A 24,831-nucleotide genomic window follows, 5' to 3' on the forward strand; every position below is an offset into this window, starting at 1 on the left:
ACTCCTGAGCTCAAGCAATCCTCCCGCCTCGGCCTCCCAGAGGGCTAGGATTACAGGCGTGAGTCACCGCGCCCGGCCTGGGGCTCTTGACCTAAGCTGTGCTTCAGGCGCCCCGTGAGGGGGTGACCTGGCTGCTTTAGTGGATCCCACATCTAGGGGCAGTCAGGGTGGGCCCTAGGGTATCTGACTGGAGTCCTTTCCACCCTGCCCTCTCCCTGTCCCCCAGCCACTCTTTCTGTCCTCTGGTAGAGGTGTATGTGAAGGGCTGTCAGAGAGGCCTGCAGGGACTGAGGGCAGGGGGTTGTCACAGGAATGAGAGCACCTTTGAGTGTATGAGTGTGTATGTGTGGGATGTCTGTGAGTGTGCTTTTTTGAATATATGTCTGTGTGAGTGTGTGTCAGTGTGTTTGAATGTGTGGATGAGTGTGTCTGCACGTGTGATGTCTGCATTTGTGAGTATCAGTGATGTTTCCCTGTGTATGGGCTTATGTGTGTATGTATCTCGATGTGTATCTGTTTAGGTGTGAGTGTGCATGTGTGTGTATTTCTTTCTGTGTGTGCATGTGTGTATGACTGTGTGTGAAAGCTCTGTGCACCCCCAGGCCCTTTCCCCACCTCCTCCTCACTCCAGCAGCAGGCTTAGCAAAGGTTCCGGAAGGGCCTTTGGTCCTGGTCTTCAACATCTGAGCCTGGCCGGCCCTTGGGACCAGGAAGGCCCTCCTGACCTGTCCAGTCCCTGGCCAGCCCCCTCCCCGGCATGGGAGGCACCCAGGGCCCACCCTGCTGGCCGGGACTGCCATCATCCCGGCCCTGGTGGCAGGACCACAGACACACTGTGCTGTTCTCTCTTTGCATGCTGCCAGGAGAGACCACTATGCCTACTCCTACTACCCGTAAGTAGCTCCCCCGGCTCTCCCAGGTGGGACCTCCCACCCGTCCTCTCTGGCTGGGCTCGGGTGCCTGCATCTGGCCTGGCCTCATGTCAGCCACGTTCTCCACGGCCACTGCGGTCTCAGACTCTCCCTCCTGCTCTGTCTCTCTGCTCTGCATCTTCCTCCCCGAGTCGTGGTCATGGGCGCTGGTTCTGTAGTCAGAGTCACGGGTCACAGCTGGCTCTGCTGAGCTTCCCTGGGAGGCCGTGTCATCTCCCTGAGCCTCGGTGTCCTCTCCACCACTGGGGCAGCCCCTTATGTCCTTGAATTGTTCCTGGTGGTCAGAAGGACAGCCTGACCTCAGCCCAAATCCACGTCTAGGACCGTGCTCACATGGGTCCCCTCTAGAATCCTTGCCCTTGTACAGGCGTGCTCATGGGTGCACGGTGTGGGGGGGCTGACATGTCCCACACTGGCAGCTCCTCCCACAGTGCAAACGTCACTCAGATCCCCACGAGCCCCTTCTCCAGCCGGGCAGCCCTAGCTCTGCAGACCTGTTTCTTGGGTGCTTCCTCTGGGCCAAGCCCTGTGCTCAGTTCTTGACAGAATCCTCACAGCAGCCTTGAGAAGCAGGATATCATCACTCCCACTTTCCTGATGGGAAAACTGAGGCTCAGAGAAATCGAGGGACTTGTCAGAGGCCTCCTGGGGTTACAACTCACGCCCCCTGGCTGACTCCATGGCCTGCACTGCTACTTTGTCTTCTGTCTCTGTCTTCTACTCTGTAGGCCTTCCAGAACATTCCTCCTATACCTGTGCTTGTTTTCCCTCCCTTGAAGGGTGGGCCCAGATGGCACCTGGCCAGCCAGGAGGACAGTGGGTCTCTCACCTCCTCCCCCTGGACCTGCCACTCACGCTGTTGTTTCCCAACATGAACTTTTCCAGCAACTAAACACCCATGGACTCCGCTGAGCCTCCCGCTCTGAGTTTGCAGGAATTGCTGACGAGGCGCTTCTGCTTCCCTGCTGCTCATGTAATTTGTGTGTGTGTGTGTTTTTTTTCTTTCTTTCTTTTTTTTTGAGACAGGATTTCATTCTGTCGCTCAGGCTGGAGTACAGTGGCGTCATCACAGCTCACTGCAGCCTTGAACTGCTGGGCTCCAGCGATCCTCTTGCCTCAGTCTCCCAAGTGGCTGGGAGTACAGGTGTATGCCACCACACCCAGCTAATCTTTTATTTTTAAATCTTTTTTGTAGAGATGGAGTGTTGCTATGTTGCCCAGGCTGGTTTCGAACTCCTGGCCTTAAGTGATCTCCTGGCTCTGCCTCCCAAAGTGTTAGGATTACAGGCGTGCGTCACTGTGCCCAGACTGTGGTTAATTTTTGAAACCAAATGGAGAACTTTTCAAAGTGTCTGTGTCGAATTCCATCTGCTTAATCTCGCGTGGAGACGAGCCGGAGGCCGGCAGAGCTCGGTGTCCCTCCCGGGTTCCGTCTTCTGTGGGTCTGGCTGGTTTGTCTTCGTGGTTCTTCTCCAAGGGGGCCAGGAGTCGCGGGCAGGAGCAGAGCCCTGTGGCACAGCACTGCAGGCTGCCCGCCAGGCCGGTGTCCGCGCACTGGGGGGTCCTCTTTGGGCTCCATGTTCAGCCAGCCTGGCCGGCTGCCATCTGTCCTGGCCCTGTCTGTCTGCCCTGTGGTTTGCTGTGCCTGTCCCTCTGTCCCTCTTTGTCCCCTTCCCCACTTCCTCTCTGTCCTTGTTACTGTCCCTTTCTCTCTCTGCTCCCTCCTCCTCCCCTGTGTCCTCCTAAGTCTCTTTGCCCCTCAAGGTCATGGTCACAGCCACAGAGGCTTCTCCTCACCTGCCCCTGAAGGGGTCTGTGGCTCTGCCCCGGCCACAGTGAGGGCGATGCCCACGGCCCAGCGGGGGCTGCTGTGCCCACCTCCGTGCACAGCAGCAGTGGTCCCAGTGTGGACACAGCTGCCTTCTTAGCACAGGAGGGACATCCTGGTTCTGGCAGGAAGGGCATGCAGAGGTCACCCTGTCCTTCCCCTGCCCCAGGCGGCTCTGAGTCCAGGACAGGCTGACTGGAGTTTGCCTGTCTGGGAAAATCCTTTCTTTGGCTTCCTCATCTCCACAGATGGTCACTGTCCCTGAGCCCTCATAATCTGGAAGTCCTTCCTCAGGTCTACCCCACATCCTGCATGCTGTAGGGTGGGGCAGGGGAACAGCTCTCTCCTCAGGAGCCTTCCTTGTGATTGGGCCCCTCGGGCTCTTCTCCACCTCGACAGGGGTCCCACGTTGTCTCCCCTTTGCCTGTTTCTGGCTGTGGACCATGGAGCTGTCCCTGCCTCCCTACCTCCTTTTCTCCCACCCTTTCCTCCAAAGTCACAAACTGCCATCCTCATCCGTGACGCTGGGCCTAGAGGGAGGGTGCCTCTCAGTTTGTCCCCTGCAGGTGCAGCAGCAAGATGGACTGGTGGGCAGTGGTGGGAGATGGACCCTGTGGTGATCTCTCTACAGGTCTATGGTGGTCCGTGGTGGGACCATCCTAGGGGGTTCTGGGAGTGAGAGGAAGCCCAGGTTGGTGTTCAATCTGTGCTCGGAGCAAAGCTCCCGAGCACTGGCCGAGCACCTGCCTGGCCCTCGGCCATGACGGGGGAGTGTGTCCCTCCCTACTGCAGGAGAAATAGGAGTCCTGAGGACAGGTGTCTAGTGAGGGGGAGAGGAGGGTGGAGGTGGGGACATGCTGGGGCTGGGGCTGGGCCAGCTGCCTCCCTAGTTAGGGGTATAGTGGTGGTAACTGCTGTGATACCAAATTAGGCCCAGAGTGACTTTCCTTCCCGTTTCCTGAGCCCACGGGGCCAGTAAGAATCCCAGGCCGAGGCCACTGCTGCTCTATCCTTTGTGCTCAGCAAATGTCCCCAGGGCAGGGACCCTGCCAGCCCCTTTGAGGGAGGCCGCAGCTCCCTGAGTTGCTGAGTGAAGGATGGAGGCAGAGCCCCCTCAGCACCCAGAGATGCTTCTAGACAGCTGCCTGCTCCTGGCCTCAAGGACCCCTGACTGCTGGGCCTCCCCACCCACCTCTGGGTGCTGTCCAGCCCCACATAGTGCCCGTGTCTCCTGTCAATGCCCCTCTGCAGGAAGCCGGTGAACATGACCAAAGCCACCGTCAACTACCGCCAGGAGAAGACCCACATGATGAGCGCCGTGGACCGGAGCTTCACGGACCAGAGCACCCTGCAGGAGGATGAGCGGCTGGGCCTGTCCTTCATGGACACCCACGGCTACAGCTCCCGGGGTGAGTGCCGGCCCTCCTGCCCCTTCCTCGTGGCCCTGGGGCTCCCTACCTGGGCTGACAGGATCGAGACTCCTTGGGGCCCCCACATGAAATGAGTTCTGTAACCCCCCCTAACGAAAATGTAAGCATCTATGGTGCTCCTGCTGGTGCACTGGCACAGGAAATGCAGAGAAGGCGCAGGTGTGTCTTTGTGTTGTGCGCTGGAGGAGCTTGCAAGCAATTCTGCTAACACAAGAGGAATGCAAGATGCAACGTGACGGTTGTCAAGGAGGAGGTGCAAAGTGCTGCTGCGTGAACAGAGGGATCACAGCAGCCTCACCATTTATTGAGCACCTGCTGTATGAGAGACAGGGGTCCAGTGGCTGAGAGGGACCGATATAGAGTCACACAGCCCTGGGCTTTCCTGGCAGATCGCCTTCTTAGCTGTGTGACCTGGGGCAAGTTGCTTAAGCTCTCTGGATATCTGTTTCCTCATGTATAAAATCGGAATAAGGATCACATCTGCCGGTAGGACTGGTGTGAAAGACTAAATGAGATAATGTGTGTAAATCATTGAGCACTGTGCCTGGGTCCGCAGAACATAGTGAATCAGCTGTTATATGCCAGGAGTGTGTCATAAATTGCTTCATCCCACATCTTTTTATTCTATTTAGTGTTGATTTGTATAAAAGAAAATATGTAATGTTTATGAAAGTCATGAAGTCATAGTAATACAACAAACACCAGTGAACCGAACTGGTGAATTCTCAGTGCTTCTCCCTAGCTACATCCCTGCCTCCCTCTTAGATGTAAATATTCCCCTGAAATTTGTGTTTATAATTTTCTTGTCTTTTTTGGGGGTAATTTTACCCTGTGTGCATATGTCCCCAAATAATGCAGCATATAGTTTTGCTCATTTTCAGGCTTTATAAAAATGAAATCACACTCTACTTTTCAACTCAACATCATGTTCCTAATATTTACCCTTGTGGATGTTTTGTTGTAGTTCATTTATTTTCTCTGATGTGTAGTTTTCCATTCTATGACTATATCACAATTTAGTTCTCCATTCTGTCATCCATGGACATTCGATTGGTTTCTGGTTTTCTTGTTATCACAAATGAGGCTGCTGTGAATATTCTTATGTGGATCTCTGGATGCACCTGCATGTGAGGTTCTAGAAATAGACTTGCTTGATTATGGAGTACGTGCGTATTCGACTTAATAAGACAGTGCCAAGTTGCATTGCAAAGTGGTTTTGCCTGTTTTCACTTGTAGCAGCACTGTGTAAGACTTTCTGTTGCTCTATAGCAAGATCAAAATTTGCCAGCCTTCTTCTTGCTGCCAGACTAGCTTGTAGAAAATGGTAATTCTCTGTAGTCTTAATTTGCATTTCTCTGATTACTAATGAGGTTGAACATAGTTTCAAGTCATTACTGTCCATTCAGGTCTCTTTTCTACGAAATGCCTGTTCATGTCTTTCACCTAATTTTCTATTGGGTTTTCTGTTCCTTTCTTAGTGGTTTTTAGGAGTTCTTTACATATTTAGGATAATAATCATTTGTCAAATATGAATTGCAAATATCTTCCCTCCATTTATGGCTCATTTTCCCAGGTTATTTATAGGATCTTTGGATGAGCACAAGGCTTTTATTTTAACAGAGTTAAATTCATCAGTCTTTTTCTTCCTTTGTGATTTCTACTTTTTGTGTTTTCTTAAAGAATTTTTTCCCTACCCAAGGTCATAAAGTATTTTTTTACCTTTTTCTAAAGCTTTTAATATTTTACATTACATATTTAAATCTTTATCCACCTGGAATCGATTTTTGTGTGCGGTATGAATGAAAGGTTTTACTTTTCCCATAGGAATAGCCGGCTGTTCCAGCATCGTTTGTTACAGGTCATGCTTCCGCTGCTGATGTGCGGTGCCACCCTTGTCCTGCGTCACATTTCCACGTGTGTGGATTGTGTTTGGCTCCCCGTTCTTTCGTCGTTCAATTTGGTGATTCCTGTGTTACCCACTGTCTAATTACTGTAGCTATCTAAGTCCGAAACATTAAGTACTCCCAACTTTGTTCTTCAGCAAGGATGTCTTGGCTATTTTTTTAAAATTCTCTTTCTTACAAATTTTAGAATTACCTTTTCACAAGTTTCTCGAAACAGTTCGTTGGATGGATTTGTATTCAATCTATAGATCGGTTTGGGGGGAATTGATCTCTTATAAAAATTGTCTTTCCGTCCATGAACATGATATATATTACCTCATTTATTTAGGTCTTGAATGTCTTTCAGTTATTTTCTCCATAAAATCTTGTCAATCTTTTGTTAGTTATATCCCTAGGTCCTTTATTTTTGACATCTATTACAAATGGTACACTTATCAAATATTACATTTCTGTTTCTTATATAGAGAAATGCAGTTGATTTTTTGTATATGTGTTAATCTTATAGTCATATTCCTTGATAAACTTTTTTATTCTAATCTGTTTTGTATAATCTTTCAGATTTTCTGAGTAGAGGCAAAGGATCTGCGAATACCAAAAGTTATTTCTTCTTTTCCATTTGTTATCCTTTTTTCCCATGTTTTTTTGCATAGCACTGGTTGGGACCGCCAGTACTTTGTTGAATAGAATGGCTATAGCAAGAATCCTTGTCTTGTCTTCCTGACTTTATAAGAAATGCTTCTAATGTTTAAACACTGAGAATGAAATTTGCTGTGGGTTTTTGATAGAAATATTTTATCAGGTTAACAGAGTTCCCTTTAGTTTTTATTATGGTTTGCTAGGGGGTTTTATTTTAAATGGACATTAAACTTACCAAATGTTTTTTTCTGCAGTTATTGTGATGATTATATTTTTTCCTTTTGTCTGTTCATAGGATGAGTGACATTTTTAGATTTTTTTTTTAATTTTATTTTTTTGTTTGTTTTTCAGCTGATTATGGGGGTACAAAAAATCAGGCTATATACATTGCCCATCCCCCCCTAGCCCCCCGAGTCTGAGCTTCAAGTGTGTCCATTCCCTAGACAGTGCACATCGCACTCATCAAGTAGGTATACACCCATCCCTTCCACCCAGCCCCAACCTCTGTCCGATACCCAATTGGTGTTATTCCCAAATGTGCACTCAGGGAAACCAATTTGCTGGTGAGTACATGTGGTGCTTATTTTTCCATTCTTGGGATACTTCGCTTAATAGAATGGGTTCCAGCTCTCTCCAGGAGAACCAAAGAGATGCCATATCACCATTATTTCTAATAGCTGAGTAATATTCCATGGTATACATATACCACATTTTGCTAATCCATTCATGAATTGATGGGCATTTGGGTTGTTTCCACATCTTTGCAATTGTGAATTGTGCTGCTATAAACATTCGGGTGCAGGTGTCTTTTTTATAAAATGACTTTTGTTCTTCTGGGTAGATGCCCAATAATGGGATTGCTGGATCGAATGGTAGGTCTACTTGAATCTGTTTAAGGTATCTCATTTTTAGATTTTTTAATGTTACAATTACCCTTAAATTCCTGGAATAAATTCATCTTGATCGTGGTGTATTATATTTTTTATGTATTGTTATATTCAGTGTACTTATTGTTCAGGATTTTAAAACTGTCTTCCTGAGTGGTGTTGGCCTGTAATTTTTCTGTTTTGTACTATCCCTGTCTAGTTTTTGGTATCAAGATTCGATTAATCTTCTAAAATGCATTGGGGGGCTCTTCTCTTTTTTCCTTATCATGGAAGATTAGGAAAGATTAGATTAGTTTAGATTACTCCTTGAAAGGTTGGTGGAATTTACTTATAAAACAATCTTTTTCTGTCATTTTCTTTATGGACTGATTTTAAACTTCTAATTCAACTTATTTAAAGGAGTAAATGGCCCTTTAGGTTTTCTATTTTTTTAAAGTCACTTTTGGTAAGTTATGTTTATCCAGGAATTTGTTCATTTCATTTAAGTTTTCAAATTCATTTACATGTACTTATTAAGCACGATCTCTTTGTGATCGCCCTCATTAAAATTTCACCATTTTATACCATTGTACCCTACTCATTAGCTCTTACCAACCCTGCATCTTACAAATGAGGAAACTGGCTCAGAGAGGGGAAGTCACTTGTCCAGGTCAAACAGCCAGAAAGTAGCAGAGCCAGGATTTAACTGCAAGCCTTTCTGTGTTGCAAACTGCTGTTTCTGCTGCATCATGCTGGGCCTTGAGGGATGGGTAGGACTCGGACAGCAGAGATGGGAAGGAAGGGGCCTGTGTGGACAAGGAGCAGCATGTGCAGATGCGTGGCGGTTAGGAAAGTGGGGAGAGGTCTGATGGGACTGAGTCCTCCGGTGGGTGGGGGACAGTGGACGCGGTGAGGGTGGTGTGGGCGCGTGCCTTTGCTGCTGAGTCCTATTGAGACATAGAGGCAGGCAGGAAACGTGGGCTCTGCTCCCAGGGAACTCACTGACTAGTTGGGGCATCAAGACTGACCCAGGGAAGTCGGGACCAGGCTCATTGCTACGTGGATGGTGGGGACAGTCAGGGTTGTCAGAGTTTTGAGAAGACACACCCTTGGGCCAGGGTGGGCAGCCCTTTGTGAGATGCGTGTGATTTGACCGATGGTGAGGAGGGGGGGGCCACTGGGTGTGGGCGGTGCTGTGACAGCTGGAAGGTCGAGGTGTGTCCAGGAGACTTGGGCTGAGTCTGAGCACCTGCTCGCTCTTTCTCTACCCTCCACTCGCTAGTCTAGCAACTCGCTAGTCTAGCTTCCACTTCCTTCTTTTCTTTTCCAAACAGTGGAGGCCAGATTTTTGTGGTTTAGAATGGAAAGACATGTTCATTTTGGTTCATCCTTCATATGCAAATTTTAAATTAGGGACTTATCGCACTGGGTGAATGGTGGCAGACTAGTGTGAAGAAGCCAGCTGGGACTTTCCCGAGGTGTTGGCATGAGCCCCCGTTGGCTCTGAGATCCTGCCTGTGAAAACCGTTGGGTCCATCTGGAGCTGTTGACCCCTGTGGGTGCCAGTGGGTTCTGGCCAAATGATTTGTCAAATAAGTGCCAGGTTCTTCCATCTCCACAAATGCCCTTTTATCAAGGAGGAGGCAGAGAAAAGCAGGGTGGACAGCGGGGTCCCAGGGTCAGGTGGATTCAAGCCTGGGTTTGAATCCTAGTGCTGTCATTTCATGAGCAAGTAATTTAACCCTTCTGGGCCTCAGTTCCCTCCTTTGCACAAGGGGGATAATAATAGTGCCCATGTCATAGGGATATTCTAGGGATTGAATGATTTAAGGATCGTGCCAGGCATGTGAACGCACTCAATATGCTAGATGGGTTTACTATTACTATAGGCTGTGTTTCTTTAGGAAAGTTATTTGCTAATTGCAAACAGTGAAGTAAAAGTTTAGGATGCTACCAAATTTTATCACTGGGGGCCTGTCTTCATCTGAGGGTGGCAGGAATTGGGGAACGTGCCCATCCCCGAGGGAGGTCTGAGGATTCTTATTTCCAGATAAGGAAACTGAGACCCAGAGAGGTCAAGGAACTTGAGTCAGAATTCGAATTCAGGTTTCTCTGACTCCAAACCCAGTGTTTGTTTCTCTGGGCCTCAGCCCTCCCCATGAAACATCAGCTGTCCAGTGGTTGCTCGCAGAAGTCCCACGGTCATCATGGAGCTGGGAAGAGCCCGGGAGAAGGCCTGGGTGGAGGTTCTCGCCCTCCTTCCTCCCTCCCTCTCAGGGGCTGCTGGCTGTGGGCAAGCTTGTCCCTGGGGGCAGGGGGGCAGGGTAGAAAATGTGTCTCAAGTCCCACAGGGGAATTCACCGGCAAGGAGAGTAGGGTCCTGTCTTCTCTGGGCCCAGGAAATGGAGGGTGTCATCTTACCCTTTTCTGGTGATCTTATTTGTGGAGCATCGTGTGTTGTTCTTGGGCTTAGCTGTAAGCTGCCCAGGTTGGCTCTGGCTTCCCAGCAAGATCTCAACCAGGTGGGATTTTCTGCTGCCATTGTGAGCTGATTGCACACCTACTTGTGGGGCAGTGTTAGGGCTGCCAGCCCTACAGGATGCCTGGGATGAACTGTTAGATTCCCCACCACCCTCATTGCCCGTTTCCCCACCTGGACAGCTCTCTGTGGAGCTGCTGGCCCAGTTTCCACAAAGAACACTGGGGCCCCTCTCTCAGTTCTCTGAGCCAGCAGAAACCCTTCTGGGAAGCTTTGCTCTTGCCTTGCATGTTTGTTGTGGATGCTCCTTAGAATTGTCTTTTCAAGCTGCCTTTCAGGTCCTAGACCCAAGATTGCACAGTAAAGGACCAAGACTCTTGTCAGCCAGCTGCCCTGGCTTTCTGGAACTCAGGCATTCTTCCCTTTCCTGGAAAGGACTAATAATGTCAACAGCTGCCACCTGCAGGTTCTTGTTATGTGCACTGGGCTGGGTGCTTTATACACATTATCGTATTTAATATGTACATCATCATATTGGATAGTAACAATTTTTACTTTCATTTGACATGTGAAAACAGAAGTTTGGAGAGAGTAAGTAACATCCCAAGGTCACGTGCAGAGCTGGGATTCGATCCGAGGCCTGTCAGACTCCAGAGCTTCTCCCTCAGTCTCCACATTACACTGTGTTCCCCTGAGGATGTTTCATGAAACAACAAAAAAAGCCCTCCATGGTGAAAGATGACTGAAATGTTGCTATTTCTGCTCATCTCTTGGAGAATTAAAATGCACATGAACATGTTGATAGCCTGGAGAGATCTTATAGGAAAGACACCTATTTATTTTTGTTTAAACCAGCATTTCACAGACTCTTTTAAAACATAGAATTCCTCCTCATCCTCTTTTTCTTCTTTTTAATGGAATTCCACTTAATCATCTTGTATACCTAGTATTTTCTAGAAGGCACTTTGGCAACCATTACATTACACCAGTCTCCTCTCTTTGGACCTCAGTTTCCCCATCTGTGAAATTAAGGGTTTGGGCATCCGGCCACGACGGCATAACTGGTGCTTGGCCTGCCCTCCAGCTGTCAGCAACCAGAAATCCGGGTAACATGCATGACACAGTTGCTTTCGGACATTGAGCTACAGGCAGCTCAGAACTGTGATTCCGGAGAACAGAGAAGCAAATGAGGTGAACTCTGACTTTCTACCTGGAGGCCATTTTTAAACCAGGACAGGAACGTGGATCCCAAGCAGAACGGGGCAGTCAGTCTCCCTGATTTGAATAGAAGTTGGGGAAGTTGAGCTCATCATGGGTTCTGTCCTGGTGAGCCTGCATTCGTTCTGCCCGCCAGTCATGGAGTAGGAATCACAGGCCAGGCACCATAGAGGGCTTCCCCGAGGAGGGTCACTTTGGCTGAGACCTGAAGGATGAGTATGAGTTCACCAGGCATAAAGAGTAGGGGGCAGGAAGGGTTTTGGAGGCAGAGGGAACAGCATGAGAGAAGGCACAGCGAAGGGAGGGGACAGGCATCTGGGCCCCACTAAGAGTCCCCCACCAGTCCCTGCTAGCTCAGTCCTGGGAAGAGAATGGGTATGAAAAACGTGGAGGGCTGGGCTTGAATAAGCCCCTTGCAGCCTCCCCCGGACAGGAGTAGGGAACTGAGTACAGTCACGTACCGCATGACAACCTTTTGGTCAACAATGGACTGTGTATAGGATGGTGGTCCCGTAAGATTATCATGGAGTTGAAAAATTCCTATTGCCTAGTGACGTCATAGTTGTCACAATGGTGTAGCGCAGGGCATTACTCACATTTTTGTGGTGATGACGGTGTAAACAAACCTGGGCTTGTTGTCATATGAAAGTCTAGCATGTACAATCATGTATGGCGTAATACATAATACTTGATAATGATAATTACTCTCACTGGTTTGTATATTTCTTACACTATACTTTTTATCATTATTTTAAAGTGTACAACTACTTACAAAAAGCCAAGTTAACTGTAAACACCCTCAGGCAGGTCCTTCAGGAGGTGTTCCAGAAGAAGGCACTGCGTGTTATTGCCCCTGAGGACCTTCCTGTGGGACAAGATATGGGGTAGAAGACAGTGATATTGATGGTCTTGACCCTGTGTAGGCCCAGGCTAAAGTGTCTGTTTGTGTCTTAGTTCTCAATAAAAAAGTTTAAAGAGTAAAAAAAAAAAAAAATTAAAAAATTAAAAATAGAAAAAAGCATATAGAATAAGGACATAAAGAAAGAAAATATTTTTGCATAGCTGTACAATGTGTGTGTGTTTTAAGCTAAGCGTTATTACAAGAGTCAAAAAGTTAAAAAAATCAAAAAGTTTATAAAGTAGAAAAGTTACAGTAAGCTAAGGTTAGTTTATTATTGAAGAAAGAAAAATAATTTTTTTAATAGATTCAGTGTAGCCTCAGTGCACAGTGTTTATAAAGTCTGCGGGAGTGTGCCGTGACATCCCAGGCCTTCGCACGCACTCACCACGCACGCACTCACCAGAGCAGCTTCCAGTCCTGCAGGCTCCATTCGTGGGAATTGCCCTAAACACATGTACTATTTTTCATATTTTATACTATATTTTTACAGTACCTTTCCTATGTTTAGCTATGTTTAGATACACAAATACTTAATTGTGTCACAGTTGCCTACCGTATTCAGTACAGTAACATGCTGCGCAGGTTTGTAGCCAGGAGCGGAAGGCTGGACCACGCAGCCTAAGTGTGTGGGAGGCTGTACCGCGTAGGTTTGTGCGAGTGCACTCTGTGATGTTCCCACAACTGCGGGATTGCCTCACAACGCATTTCTCAGAATGCCCCCGTCCCCATCGTTAAGCCACGCGTTGACTATTTAGTGAGTGGGAGTGAGTGTCCCAAGGTGGGTGTGGCTGTTTTCCCAATCCCAGGACCTGATCTCCAGGACAAGAGTGGCCTTGGGAATGCTACTGGAACAGCCAGGGAAGGGGTGGGTTCCGGGGGAGGGGATAGTTTCAAGGGTGCGCAGGGCTCTGTGAATCTCTGGAATCTCTGGACCTATCCCCATCCTGGCCCCCTTGGCCAGGCCCCTGCACGGGCGACAATGGAAATGCTTGCTCAGGAGAAAGGCTCCCATTCAGGTGCCTCCCGAGTTAATCTGCAGGGGCGGGTGGCAGCAGCTGTTAATTTCTGGATTTGCTTGTCTTTGAATGAGGGTAATTGCTGGGAGTTGCCAGTGTTCCAGATTGTTCCCTGGAAGAGGGGGAGCAGGAGGGGGGGCTGTCATGGCTCTGCTGAGTGCCGCCCCCTGCAGGCAGCAGGGTGAAGCCTCCCCATGGGGTGGAGTGAGGGTATCACAGCATCACAGCATGGCAGGGCCATGTCCACAGATGGGAAACCCCAGATGCGGAGGGAAGGGACTTGGCCAGGGTCGCACAGGGTGGGCCCACCTAGGCTGCTTGGCTCCAGCGAACAACCCAGCGTCCTCCCCATTGGCTGTGCTCCCTGCCCCCTCGGCCCCTGAGTCCATCTGGGGCTCCCCACGCTGGGGCATGTGCCTGTCAGGAACCCCTCTGCCTTTCTCTCACTGCAGGAGACCAGCGCAGCACCGGGGTCACTGAGGCCAGCAGCCTCCTGGGGGGCTCTCCACGGCGTCCCTGTGGCCGGAAGGGCTCCCCGTACCACACGGGGCAGCTGCACCCCGCGGTGCGTGTGGCCGACCTCCTGCAGCACATCAACCAGATGAAGACGGCCGAGGGCTATGGCTTCAAGCAGGAGTACGAGGTGCACGCTGGGCCCCAGTGCAACAGGACCAGGCGGGCCTCGCCTGGCTCCGCCTCACCGTGGACTGACCCTGGCAGCCCTCAGCCCAGCCCCGGCTGGACCCCTGCTCCGACGGACCCCACTACAACCTAACCCTTCTGTACCTTGACCCTGACCCCCATCCTGATTTCGGACTGTTCTGGTTTTTCACTGTCCTGTTAACCCTGATTTGAAAGCTGACCTTGAATCTCATCTCAGTCTCCATCTGGATCCTGATCCTGATCCTTATTCTGTCCCTAATCTGAGCCTGACCCCAACACTGACCCTGACCTTGACCTAACCCTAGTCCAACATTGACCCTGACTCTCACCCTAAGCTCTGTTTGAACCCTGACTAGGATCCCATCCCGGCCCCATCTGCACTCTGACACCACCCGTGTCCTAATCTGAATCCAACCTGCACCTTTACTTTCTTCCAGCTCAGATCTGGATTTGACCTATTCTACACCGGAGCCTTATTCCAAAATGTCTCTGAACTCTGACCTTCTTTTCCCCTCTTTTCTCATTTCCCTTCCCCCACACTCCTTGATTTTGAACTTGCTCTCTTGCTGGTAAAGGGACACACAGTGACTTTATCTCAGGCCCCAAGTTCAGCCTTGAACCTGGTCCTTACGGTGGCCCCACCTCTACCTTGCCCACATCATACCCATTAGGGGAAGGGGTCCTATGAGTGGGGGTCCCCTCCCCATTGACCACCACTTTCCCTCTGGCAGAGCTTCTTTGAAGGCTGGGATGCCACAAAGAAGAAAGACAAGCTCAAGGGCAGCCGGCAGGAGCCGATGCCTGCCTGTGAGTTCCAGGGTATCCATGGGAAGGGCCCAGGGTCCAGGGCAGTGGGTGGGAGGGGGTCAGGAAGGGGAGCACAGCCAGAGTGGGCTCTGGGGCAGCCTCAGAGATGGTGGTAGTGTTGACAGTTATTTATCTTGGGCCCACCGTGTGCCAAGCCCTGTGCCTAGTGTTGCGCCCATTATCTCACTCCTCTCAATTACCCTGCGAAGTGGGCACTATTATAATCCCCATTTTACAGATAAGGAAACTGAGTCTTGGGAGGTTAAGACCCGTGCTCAAGGTCACACAGCTAATAACTGCCTGATGCTGGGTGCAGTAGCACACACCTATAGTCCCAGCTCCTCGGGAGGCTGAGGCAGGAGCATCACTTGAGGCCAGGAGTTTGAGGCTGCAGTGAGCTGTGATCATGCCACTGCACTCCAGCCTGGGCGACAGAGTGAGACCCCCATCTCTTAAAACAAAATTGCCTGAGCAGCATCTGCTGTGGCCCTCTTGACTTCAGACTAACCCCTGGCCTCCCTTGCCTCCCACGGTGTCTAGAGCCTACTGGTCGATCCTGAGCTTCTAGGTTTCCTGGCTGCCCTGCTCATGCCCCAGCCCTGGCCTAGGAAGCCCTCCCCAACCGCCCCCGCTCTGGTCTCCCCAGTTCAGCCCCTGTCCTCCTGCTCTGTTTACAGATGATCGGCACCGAGTGAAACTCCACCCCATGCTGGGAGACCCCAATGCCGACTACATTAATGCCAACTACATAGACGTGAGTGCCTTGCCCTGTCATCTCGGCAGACCTGGCCCTGCCCGCTCCAGGCTCGCTGGCCAGGCAGGGCAGAAACCTGGCAGGGGACAAATGGGGGTTCAGATGGCTGAGTTCTGAGTGCCCCCACCTCCTGCACTGGGTGCCAGGGAGCTCAGAGGAGGGGGGGACAGAGTGGGTGGCCGCCTTCAGGAAGGCTTCCTGCAGGCTGGAGTTGTCCTGAGAGATGGGGGGGCTTCAGTGAAGCAGAATGGAGGGAAGAGGCAGACAGCTAGGCCTAGGGGTGAGGAGGGATCCCCTCTGGTGAGGGGCCAAGAGGCTCGAAGGGTGGGATTCTCCCAGTTCACCATGAGGCTGGGGAGGTAGGCAGGGGCTGGATTGTGAAGGCTCGAATGGCGGGCTCAGGAGTTGGGGCTTTTTCATAGGGGCACCAGGGAGTTAATGTGTCTTGACTATGATCGGGATGGTGCTTCAAGAATAATAGTGCACCTTTATTGAGCATGTACCGTGTGCCAAGCACTGTGCTAAACACTTTATGCCCAATATCTCATCTTGTATAATCCCTACACCCACCCTACAAGGTAGTTAGCATCATGACCTCACCTTACAGATGAGGAAACTGGGGCTCAGAGAGGTGAAGCTACTTGTCCTCGGTCACACAGCTAGTGAGTGGTAGAGAAAGGACTCAAACCTCAGCCTGTCTGTGTTTCCAAAGCCCATGCTGCTAACCGTGAGGCTGGCCTGCCACCCACTGCAGTAGCTGGCCCTGGGTGACTGGAGGAGGGGCCAGAGCCAGGGCAGGAGCCAGGAGGCCTAGGCTTGGGTGTTAAGAAGAGGTAGTGAGACTACCCCCCAGGTGTGGATGGAGGGTGAGACGAGACAGGGCCCAGGGACCCTGGTCAGACTCCCCCATCCCCGCAGCAAACCAGGTTTGGGAGAGCACCATTTGATCGTTTGTGAAATATATTTTGAGTCCTTTCCATGTGCCGGGCGTTGTGCTGGGCACCAGGATACAGTTGTGAAAAAGACAGGCACAGCCCCTGCTTTCCTTGAATGATATTCTAGTGGGGGAGACAGGTAAACTGGACATGAATAAATACTTTCAGACTGGTGGGGAAGCACAGGCCAGAAAACAGGGATGACTTCCCCAGTGTCCTACAGCAAGTCAGCGGCAGAGCCAGGGCTGGCACGGCAGCCTTCGTGGAGAGGAGAGGGAGGGGCGGGCCAGGAAGGGAGGCGTGAAACAAAGGCCTGAGGTGCTGGGAGGACCCAGGGGCAGATCTGGGAGCAGAGGTAGTTGGGGACTCCGGAGGTGGTCTCTCCTCTCCCTCTTCTTAGCCTCCTGGGGCCGGATGTGCTACCCCGTGGTCCCCAGAATCCCTTCCCTTCTCCCCCACCCATCCCGTCCCTTGGCTGGCATTAGTGCTGGGCCTGGGCTTACAGACTTGGGCAGCTTTGGTGACAGTGGGCCTCTCCCCGGCCTCATCAAGATCCCAGTTGGCTTCCCTTGGGCCCTGGCAGGGACACACCACTCCCCACTCTCCCTGGCCTAGCCCAGCCCAGCCCGGCCCGGCCCGGCCCGGCCGTCCCTGCTCTGCCTGCCCGCTCACATCGCCCATTCTGGCCACTCCTGTGCTCCGTCCACCTCCATCTGCCTCTGGCCTAATATCTGTCTCTTTTGCTTTGTACTGTTCCCTCACTGGAATCATTAAGATTCGGATAAACCGTGAAGTAAGTATCTCTCCCCTCCTCCTCCTCCTTCTCCTCCTGTCTGTCTGACCGGCTGTATCTCAGACTCTCTCACAGTCTTTGGCTGTCTGTCTCCCTGTCTGTCTCTCTGTCTATCTCTGTCCCTGTCCTCCTTCCACTCTACTGTGTGCCCAGCACCAACCGTCCATTTCAGCAGCCTGGCCAGGGACCGCAGGGGCTGAAGATTCGACAGGGTCCCCATTGTAAGCACTTCCCTCCCACCCTCCACTGCCTCGAGACCAGGCAGCAGTATTGGGGTGCTTGCACCGGCCCCCACTGTCTGTCATTTTTGTCCCCCAGCCCCACCCTTCCCAACGAGTCCTCACTAGGACCCCACACCTCCTGCAGGACCCTTGGGAGGGGTAGGATGGGGGAGGCTGCCCTGGGTGGCCCTGTCTCTGCTGCTTAGGGGTCAAGGTCTTTGGATAGCCCTGGGTCAGTCCCCCTGAAACCAGTTTACCTAGTGTTCAAATCGCCTTGTAATCAGTTTGCTTGAAACTCATCCCCAAGCACTTTGCCCTCAATTTAGCCCTAATTTGAATGTTTTTTTAGGAAGCAGTTTGGGTATTCTTTTTTTTTTTTTTTTTTTTTTTTTTGAGACAGAGTCTTGCTCTGTTGCCCAGGCTAGAGTGAGTGCCGTGGAGTCAGCCTAGCTCACAGCAGCCTCAAACTCCTGGGCTCAAGCAATCCTCCTGCCTCAGCCTCCCGAGTAGCTGGGACTACAGGCATGCACCACCATGCCCCGCTAATTTTTTTCTATATGTTTTTAGTTGTCCAGCTAATTTCTTTCTATTTTTAGTAGAGACAGGGTCTCACTCTTGCTCAGGCTGGTCTCGAACTCCTGACCTCGAGCAATTCTCCCGCCTTGGCCTCCCAGCGTGCTAGGATTACAGGCGTGAGCCACTGTACCTGGACTGGGTATTCTATTTTTAAAAATTATGCCATCTTTTGGCCTTTTAAGAATTAAAAAACCACCCTAATTCATCTCATGATCCTCTGATTTGATTTTTAATACATGTATATTATTTTCGTAGTATTTGATGACTGGTAGGATTATTTACTATTATGTGGATCCCTTTTCTTATTTTATCTCCTCTTTCCTTTAAAAAATGTATTTTTTGCTTTTTTATGATTACTCAAATACCGTTTATTATCAGACTTCCAGACCCCACAGTCACATCTGGAGATGACTGGTTAGCCCGCATGTGCCCTTATTTTGAGTGTGGCCAAACAGTTGGTCTGCAAAGTTCTCACAATTACAGGGAATATTAGACTCCCCCAATACAGTGCTTATGCTCAGCCCTAGTGCCCCCATTGGGAGGTGATGGTTACAGGTCGTTACACTTGTTTATACCTCAATTTTCACAACATCCACCTTGCTCTTAAATCCAACCCATTTGCTGCACTGTTGTCAGACTCTTAAGAAATACCCTTGGAAGCCTTGGCTTAACACTTGGTCAAATGCCAGTTAACAATAATGCCGTTGACTGGGCACCTGCTGTGTGCCAGGCACCTGAGACACATCGTTTCATCTTTGCCACACTCTGCCTGTTAGGGACCGTATTGACCCGCATTTGACAGGTGAGAAAATTGAAGCTTGGAAAAGTTAAGTGACTTGCTCAGGGCCATGTGGCTTTCGACTGGCAGAACTGGTCCACAAACCCAGCCTTGGCCCTCAACCCTTACACTGGACTGTGGTTCTCACCCTGTGGGGGGCATCAGATGCCCAGGGGTCCTGCCTGCAGTGCAAGTGCACAGTCCTCCACTCCACGCGGTCAGAATCCAGCGAGGGCACAGCAAGAGCCCGGGACCTGCCCATGCTTCCCGGAGGGTGAGGGCCAGGGCTCTGTAATGCTGGTCTCTAACGTGGTGTATGCAAGGTGATCTACTGATCGTCCTTTAAAGTCTGGTCATTTTAAACTTCTCTTTGTGTCCTTTATGTACTATAATTGTGCAGTAATACCCACAGATGTATTTTTAAAAGTTAATATGCAGAGATTGAGGATTATCTGCTGAAAAACTTGTTTCAGGTAGGGTTGTATGACCATTTATCACACTTTTTCCAAAAAGAAAGCTCCAAACAACAGAAGAATAGGACATTGGAATGAAGCAGAAACATTTGTAATGGAGTTGAATTTTAGACCAGCTGGTCCTTGGGCAAACTGATCTGTTTTAATAGAGCTCCATCCCTCTATTATTCACGGACCAGCGTGTGTGCTGGCGCTGTGCCCGGCACTGGGGGCAGAGCTGGGCGGAGCGGGTGAGGCCTCTGCTCTCATGTGGGATTCTTAGGCTGGTTTTGGGTGGGGCAGCCTGTTCCCAGCTTGACTGGCGCTGGGGGTGGGAGGGGAGCCCCTGGCTGCACCCTTGATGGGCCCCCCGTCCTCCACCTGCACCTCCCCCTCTGACCCCGGTTGCCCAACAGCTCTGCTGAGGACGTGAAGCAGAGACAGTGGCTTGGAGTGACAGCAGGAGGAAAGTAGGCTAGACCCAGAGAGGTGCAGTGGGGAGGGCTGAGCGTCTCCGTCAGGCTCTTCATTATTATCAGTAACTTTGACCATGTTTTGGTCATTTTCGTGGGAATAGCAAGGAGATACACGACAGAATCTCTGTGTGTCTCTTGCTATTATCCCCTTGTTGCCGAGGAGAACAGAGGCTTAGGGAGGCGGAGAGCCTGGCTTCTCAGAGTGCGCTGAGGCCCAGCACTATGGCACCACCCGGGAGCTGGCTGGACGTGCACCGTCCGGGCCCCACCCCAGACCTTCTGAATCTGAACCTGCCTTTGAACAAGATCCCCAGCAGATTCCCGTTACAGTAAAGGCTGAGAGGAGCCTCTTAGCGCTCAGAGTCACACAGCTCCTCCTCGGCAGGCCTGCGACAGGGACCCGGGACCATTTGACTCCAAGACTGTTTCCTAACAGTGGTAGTAAATCACCTTCCGCCCCAGCAGTTCTGGACATCCACTTGTATCCACTTGTTTGTATCTTCAGGGATGCTGTTTAAGCTTTCAAATAGTAGTAGTAATAATAGTAATAATAATGGCTACTATTGACTAAGTTCTGATCTTATGCTTGACAAAGTGCCAAACATTTACCATACGTTACTTCTCACAACAGCCCCAGGAGGTCAATACTATAATTATCCCATTTTATAGATGTGAAAATGGAGGTGTAAGGAAGTGAAGGGGTTTTTGCCTCCGTGCACACAGCTAGCAAGAGGCAGAGCTGGAACTGAGCCCTGGCGGTGGCCGGGGAGCTGTGTGCGGGTGTGAACCCGAGGCAGGGGGGAAGCGTGATGGTTTTCCTGCAGTACTTCTTCTCCTTCCCGTGTTGCCCACTTTGATGCCCTGGGTATCTGCTGGGCTCCTGTGCCCCAGAAAGACGAGGCCTGTGGCAGGACCTCAAGGGTGGCTGTGGCCCTGGGGCGGGGCGTTGGGGGGGCGGCTCAGGGGATGGAGGACGAAGTAGCTCCTGGCCTGCTTTGTGGGAGATGGTGCAGGTAAAGTGCTTAGCACAGTATGTGACCCTAATGGGGTCCCCAAAAAGTTCATCCTCATTATTACTATTGAATTTAAAGATTTTTATCTAAGGGCCACGAGTAACCCCTGTGCTCATATGCTTCCAACCTGAAGCCTTCATCTGGGCCTCCTAAGCCCTGAGTGACTGAGGTGGTGGGGAGGGGGTGCTGCCCATTCTGGTTGCCCGAGGGGGGTTAGGATAGCTGATAAGCTCTGGTTACCCCGTGTTTGGGGTCTGGGGTGATTAGAGCTTCTGGGACTCTAGGAACAGGGCAGAGTCATCCTGGACTCTGTCTCCCAGTAGCAGCCTAGTTGCAAGCAGATAACTAGCCCCACCTTATGGATGGGGAGACCCTCTAGGCCTGTGAAGGCGTCATGTCCTCCCTGGGGTCATACAGCAAAGGTGGGATTGAACCCAAGACACTCATCCCAGCTGCATTCTCCCTTCCTTGGGGCCTGGGAGGACAAGGTCACCCTGGTTAGGAGGCCATGGGGATGAGAGTGGGGTGGGTCCGTGGAGGGGTAGGGGGTGCTGCTTCTGGGGGAGGAGGGCACAGGAGGTCTAGGAGTGAGGGGCTGCTCCCTGGGGTCTAACCACGCCTTCTTCTCCTGTTCCAGGGTTACCACAGGTCAAACCACTTCATAGCCACTCAAGGTACCCGGCATCTCTGCCCGTGTGTGCCCAGCGATGTGCTAGAATGCCTCTGCCTGCCTTTCTGCCTCCCTCGCTGCTCTGCTGGGCTCCTGCCTGCCTGCCATCTGCCTTTGTTTCCCTGTTTGCTTGTCTGCTCCCTGCTCTCTGGCTGAGTCTCTTGGCATTCCGTCATCTGCCGTGGTCCCTTCTTTGTGTTAGTGATCAGTCCATTCATAGCTCCCTGGTCCGTCTGTCTGTCTCCACGGTGGTGTGTGCACAAGTGCTAGCTGGGCTCAGTCCTCGTGGGTATGGATTGTGCTCCTCGGTCTGGTGGCTGCCTGGGTTTGTCTGGCTGTGTCTCTTTCCTCCAACTGTCCATCTGTCCATCCTCCTGGAGACTTGGGCTGTGGACCGAGGGTCTGGCTCTCCAGCTCTGCCTCTTGGATAGCACCCACCCAGGGCCCTGCAGGCATGAGCGGGCTGTTGGTGGGGTATGTGCGGGGTGAGCCTCCTGGGTGCAGGGAGCCTCCTGGCTCGGGGTGGTGGTGTGGACAGCGGGGTGTGCTGGCCCTGGGCAGAAACCTTGCCTCAGGGGCAGGCACACTCTGCACCCCCAGGGCCGAAGCCGGAGATGGTCTATGACTTCTGGCGCATGGTGTGGCAGGAGCACTGCTCCAGCATCGTCATGATCACCAAGCTGGTCGAGGTGGGCAGGGTAAGCGGGGTTGCGGGGTGGGTCAGGGGGCACGGAGGGCCAAGGGGGCAGTGAAGAGCCCACTGAGTCCTGTCCCATGGGGACTCCAGGTGAAATGCTCACGGTACTGGCCAGAGGACTCAGACATGTACGGGGACATCAAGATCACGCTGGTGAAGACGGAGACTCTAGCTGAGTATGTCGTGCGCACCTTTGCCCTGGAGCGGGTGAGTCTCCCTGTCACGGGTTCCCTGCAGAGGGTACCTGACGGGTGGGGCAGGAGCAGGAGGGGCGAGGAGGGTACCGCTGCCAGCCCCAGTAAAGAAGCTACCTGGTCACTGTGCTGCAGGCACCGTGGAGGGACAGGAAGGGGACTGTCTCTGCTCTTGACTCCAGGAGGAAGCTGAGACAGTGGAGACGATGACAATAACTGCCAGGTGCTGGCGGCTCGTCTGTGCTGAGCCTGTTACACATGTTGTTTCAGTCCACGGAAGCTCTGTGGGATTAAGTGTTTACCGTTAGCCCATTTTACGGATGAAGAAAGTGAGGCTGAGAGCGGTTACGTCATGTATAACAGGCCACATCACTGTCTGTTTGTCCAACCTCGGGAAAGTGGCTTTTCCTCTGAGCCTTAGTTTTCCCACTTGTACAATGGGACATTAATAGTGACCTCATCAATGGATTTATCACTGGGATTAATTGAGATCATGCAGTGAGATGCTCATCACGGTGCCTGGTGCACAGCAGGTGTCTAATAGATGCTGCTGGTGACTTACTGTTATTGCTGTCGTCTCCCCAGAGAGGCTACTCTGCCCGGCACGAGGTCCGCCAGTTTCACTTCACGGCGTGGCCAGAGCACGGCGTCCCCTACCATGCCACGGGGCTGCTGGCCTTTATCCGGCGCGTGAAGGCCTCCACCCCGCCTGACGCTGGGCCCATCGTCATCCACTGCAGGTGGGTTGCTGGGAGTCCCAAGGACAAGAGGGCCAGTGGGGAGTTGGGCCCAAGTGGGGTTGGTTCAGGGTCCGTAAGGGGGACCAGGCCTGGGCTCGTCCTGCTTAGCGACAGAGGACTGGAGGGAACGACCCCGGAAAGGCCCTTTACACTTTGAGCTTTGGCGCTGAGGTTGGCACCCTCATGTGCTCTCTAAGATAAGACCTGTTGCGTGCCTTGACCCAGGTGCTACGGAGGTGCTGGAGGCAGGGCAGGGGGCCGGCTGAGGGGTTGGCGAGGCACCAGGCACGATCAAGTTCAGCTGCGTCCATTCAGCAGGTGTTTGCTGCACACCTGCTGCGTGCTAGGTTTGGCCCAGGGCTGGGAAGAACTTCACCTTCTCCTCGCCAAACCCAGTGGGCCTCGCTCATCCCTTGGCCTTCACAGCCTCTGCAGACCCTGAGTGGCTCCTGCGACCCCCACTGCCTTCTGTCTCTGCTCTGCTTCCTCCCTGGCTCCACATCTTCCTCTTGCCTCTTAAATGGGGGCCCAGAACCCTGTCCTCCCTCCATGCCCTGGAGAGCGTAACCTTCAGCGCTGTGGCTTTGGCGAGTACCCTGTGCCCACAAGTCTATGGCCTCGATGTCTTGTCCTGGCTCCTCTGTTGGATTCTTACCAGCTCCCCAGATGCCACGTGGCAGACTCATTCTTCTCCCTGCCCTGCCGCCCATACCAGTTCTCTTCCATTTCCTTAGGTGTCTATAAGATACCATCTTATTAAAATAGAACTTTTTTTATATATAACACACTTAAAAGCAAAGTGCACAAATAATTACTGTATATACTATGAATTTGCACAAACAAAGCACACCTGTGAAATAACCAGCTCTACTTAGATTGAGGAACGGAGCATTAGCACCCAGAGGCCCCTTGACCCCGATTCTGGCCTGTCCCCTCCTGTCCCCTCCCAGAGCAATTACTGTTATGACTTCTAAACCATAGATAGTTTGCATGGTTTTGGACTTTGTAAGAATAGAATCACACAGCATGTGCTCTTTGCTATCCGACTTCTTTCCTTCCACTTTGTTTGTGAGGTCCATCCATTTTGGGTCATATTCCACTGGGTGAATAAATGACAATGTGTTTGTTCCTTCTGCTGTTGATGGGCATTTGGGTGGTTTCCATTCTTGAGCTATTATGAATAGTGCTGCTGAGGACATTCGATTGCATGGCTTTAGGCCAAGAAATGCATTCATTTCTGTGGGGTGTGTATGTAGGAGTAGAACTGCTACCTACGTGAACATTCAGCTTTCGGGAATATTGCCAAATGGTTTTCCAAGGTGGATGTGCTAATTTAAGCCCCCACCAACGGTGTATGGGATATCCAGTTGCTGTATGTCTTTGCCAATATGTGGATACCACCATTTTCAAACCTGCAATCTTGGTGTCATCTTTGTCCACGCCCCCTCAACTCTGTGCAACCCAGTATGAGCACAGGGATCACAGAGGTGAACCCGAGGCAGCCCAGCTCTTGATGAGCTCCCAGTTGGGTTAGGGAGACGGCCACATCAGCAGTGACCATGTGGCAGGAAGAGTGTTTTAATAAAAGCCTGCCCAAATTGTGCTGGGGGCTCAAAAGAATGACAGCTGCCTGGAAGGGTTAGATATGCTCCATTGAGAATGTGAATGGGTATGAGTGTGTGGGGTTTTGAAGGGTGTGTAGGAGATCTGGTGATATCCAGGAGGAAAGAACATCCTTTGATTAGCTCTGAGCGTCACTGTTGTCCCTCTCCCCTAGTCTAAGTTGCTAAGTTGGGCTGGCTTCACCCCTGCACTCTCCCTGCCCTCACCCCTGCTCTCCTTCCGAGAGGCC

At 51.4% G+C, this 24,831-nt stretch overlaps 1 protein-coding gene across 4 annotated transcripts in view; it reads left to right on the forward strand.

Moving 5' to 3' along the window:
* PTPRU (protein tyrosine phosphatase receptor type U) overlaps nt 1–24,831 on the forward strand; it is an 80,694-nt gene that overhangs the window by 46,000 nt on the left and 9,863 nt on the right. Inside the window, exons 15-23 of one of the 4 annotated variants that reach the window (XM_069479680.1) lie at nt 864–893; nt 4,012–4,169; nt 13,663–13,853; nt 14,605–14,680; nt 15,358–15,434; nt 21,316–21,352; nt 21,949–22,046; nt 22,136–22,252; nt 22,825–22,979. In XM_069479680.1, the coding sequence (XP_069335781.1) occupies nt 864–893; nt 4,012–4,169; nt 13,663–13,853; nt 14,605–14,680; nt 15,358–15,434; nt 21,316–21,352; nt 21,949–22,046; nt 22,136–22,252; nt 22,825–22,979 (939 nt within the window). Of the gene's footprint in view, nt 1–863; nt 894–4,011; nt 4,170–13,662; nt 13,854–14,604; nt 14,681–15,357; nt 15,435–17,144; nt 17,163–21,315; nt 21,353–21,948; nt 22,047–22,135; nt 22,253–22,824; nt 22,980–24,831 lie in introns of all 4 variants that reach the window. The other 3 variants (XM_069479682.1, XM_069479679.1, XM_069479681.1) reach the window with 3 other exon arrangements.

This window comes from Eulemur rufifrons, chromosome 8 (genome assembly GCF_041146395.1).
Source record: "Eulemur rufifrons isolate Redbay chromosome 8, OSU_ERuf_1, whole genome shotgun sequence".
Taxonomy (NCBI): Eukaryota; Metazoa; Chordata; class Mammalia; order Primates; family Lemuridae; genus Eulemur; species Eulemur rufifrons.